Source organism: Psammomys obesus, unplaced genomic scaffold (genome assembly GCF_907164565.1).
Source record: "Psammomys obesus unplaced genomic scaffold, mPsaObe1.curated_primary_1811, whole genome shotgun sequence".
Lineage (NCBI taxonomy): Eukaryota > Metazoa > Chordata > Mammalia > Rodentia > Muridae > Psammomys > Psammomys obesus.
In genome coordinates this window covers 6,790,898-6,792,791 of record NW_026592666.1, presented here as the reverse complement: position 1 = coordinate 6,792,791, position 1,894 = coordinate 6,790,898, and the positions used below count along the sequence as shown (strand labels likewise).

The 1,894-nt window shown below is 36.0% G+C and overlaps 1 protein-coding gene across 1 annotated transcript; it reads left to right on the top strand.

The window, feature by feature from the left end:
* The first annotated feature begins 371 nt into the window (after positions 1-371).
* LOC129682430 (keratin-associated protein 19-4-like) lies at positions 372-617 on the top strand. The gene has a single exon (XM_055614795.1). The coding sequence runs from the start codon at positions 372-374 to the stop codon at positions 615-617; it is 246 nt and encodes an 81-aa protein (XP_055470770.1).
* The last annotated feature ends 1,277 nt before the right edge of the window (positions 618-1,894 follow it).

Sequence of the window (1,894 nt, the reverse complement as noted above, 5' to 3'; positions counted from 1 at the left end):
AGAACAAGACATTGTTAAATGCGATCATTCTACCATGCCAGCCATGAGGGGTTCTACTAGGGAGTTGGTAATTCCAGACTTTGAAGATGCAGCAACTCCATCTCATTAAGTGATGAGAGGAATTTTAAGGGCTATACTAATTTGGCAGCTAAGCACATTCAATAGTTTAATGAATGTAAAAGAGAGTCTTCTTGCCAGGTAACAATAAGGAATAGTTTCAAATAACTTTAATTAAAGAAAAATGATGCAAAAAGAGGGAATGAATATCACCTATCACATGTTCTCTTAGGGTATATAAGCTTGCCCACAAAAGACAGTTGTGCTCCAGATCTTGCCTTAAACAGCACACCAATCTCTCCCCCTCTGGCACCATGAGCTACTACAACAGCTACTATGGAGGCCTGGGCTATGGCTATAGAGGCTTTAGGGGCCTAGGCTATGGCTATGGCTGTGGATGTGGAAGTTTCCGCCGACTGGGCTATGGCTGTGGCATTGGTGGCTGTGGATATGGCTCTGGCTATGGAGGCTATGGATATGGTTCTGGCTATGGAAGCTATGGATATGGCTACAGTCACCCCCTTTCCTATGGAGGATATGGATTCTCCACCTTCTATTGAAAGGATGAAACCATAAGAAGATTAGTTAAACTAATCAAAAATTGAATCTGTGGACTAAGCCATGTAAATTTGAAGAGTCCAAGGTTGTAAGAGGGCTTATCATCTAGTCATGCTTGTGGACATTCCCTCCTTCGATATGTATAGAATATTCTGGTTCAATTTGCAATAAACTCTTCTGCAGGAAAGAAGCACATGCTGCCTTTATTTACTTATTTGTTGATGGAAATTCTGGCTCATTTTTGTGGTTTCCTTATTGAGCATTTTCAAATAGGGCATTTCATTTCTAAATGGATCCCTCCACCATTCCATCCAATCAAGACATATGATTTCACAAGAATTTGTTGACTTTTGACATTCATGTTCTAAGCCTCATATTATTTAATATTTTTGTTGTCATTAACTTGGTTTTACATGAATTTAGTTTTATATGAATGCAAATGAGGAGTAAGCAATGCTGTCAGACTTGCTTATTAATCATGGTAATAGATTCCTTCTGTACTTCAGCCAGGCTATTTTGGGTCTGTTTTCAGAGTGTACTACTTTATCGACCCCGTCCTAGCAATGATATTCCAGTGCCTCAATTAGACGATCACACTAAGATTGACATATAGTTACAACAGATATTATTTTTCTAGTTATTAATACTATTTGTCCATAATAGTGATAGGGACTACCTATAATAACCAAAAAAAAGTGACCTATATAATAAATTGGTGAATGTGTTAGATACTCAGTACAATGTAAATTTATTATCCTATTAGATACTGATTTATTGTTCTGTGAAACTCTGCAGGAAAAAAGCTTTGGAATATCATATTTAGGGAGAAATACATATGCTTATCTTATGGATAACACAAGTTATCAGACTCAAAACAGGTAGATAATGGGTAAATCCAAGTAAGTAATATGTGCCACTCTAAAATCTGCTTGTTTAATTTGTAACTTCATGGCTTTAGCTTGAATTAATGAGGATAAAATGCTCAAATTACTAAGTGTCATTTTTTTTACTTAGAATAAAAATTAAAAGGAATGAAGGGAGAAGAAAGATAGTAATGTGTAATATTATTAAAAATTCCTTTGTGTGTTTAATGTGTTAGTGTGTTTGGACTAAGCACAGAAAATCTGAAGAGTCTAAGGTCTAAGAAGGCTTATCATCTAATTATGTTTATATACTTTAATATGTGCAGAATACTTTAATATGTATAGACTATTCTCTGTGTGTCTGTGAACACACACACACACACACACACACACACACACACACACACACACACACA

What these genes read in the sequence shown, in the direction of transcription:
- LOC129682430 (XM_055614795.1), top strand. Translation starts at nt 372, where the DNA reads ATGAGCTACTACAACAGCTACTATGGAGGCCTGGGCTATGGCTATAGA.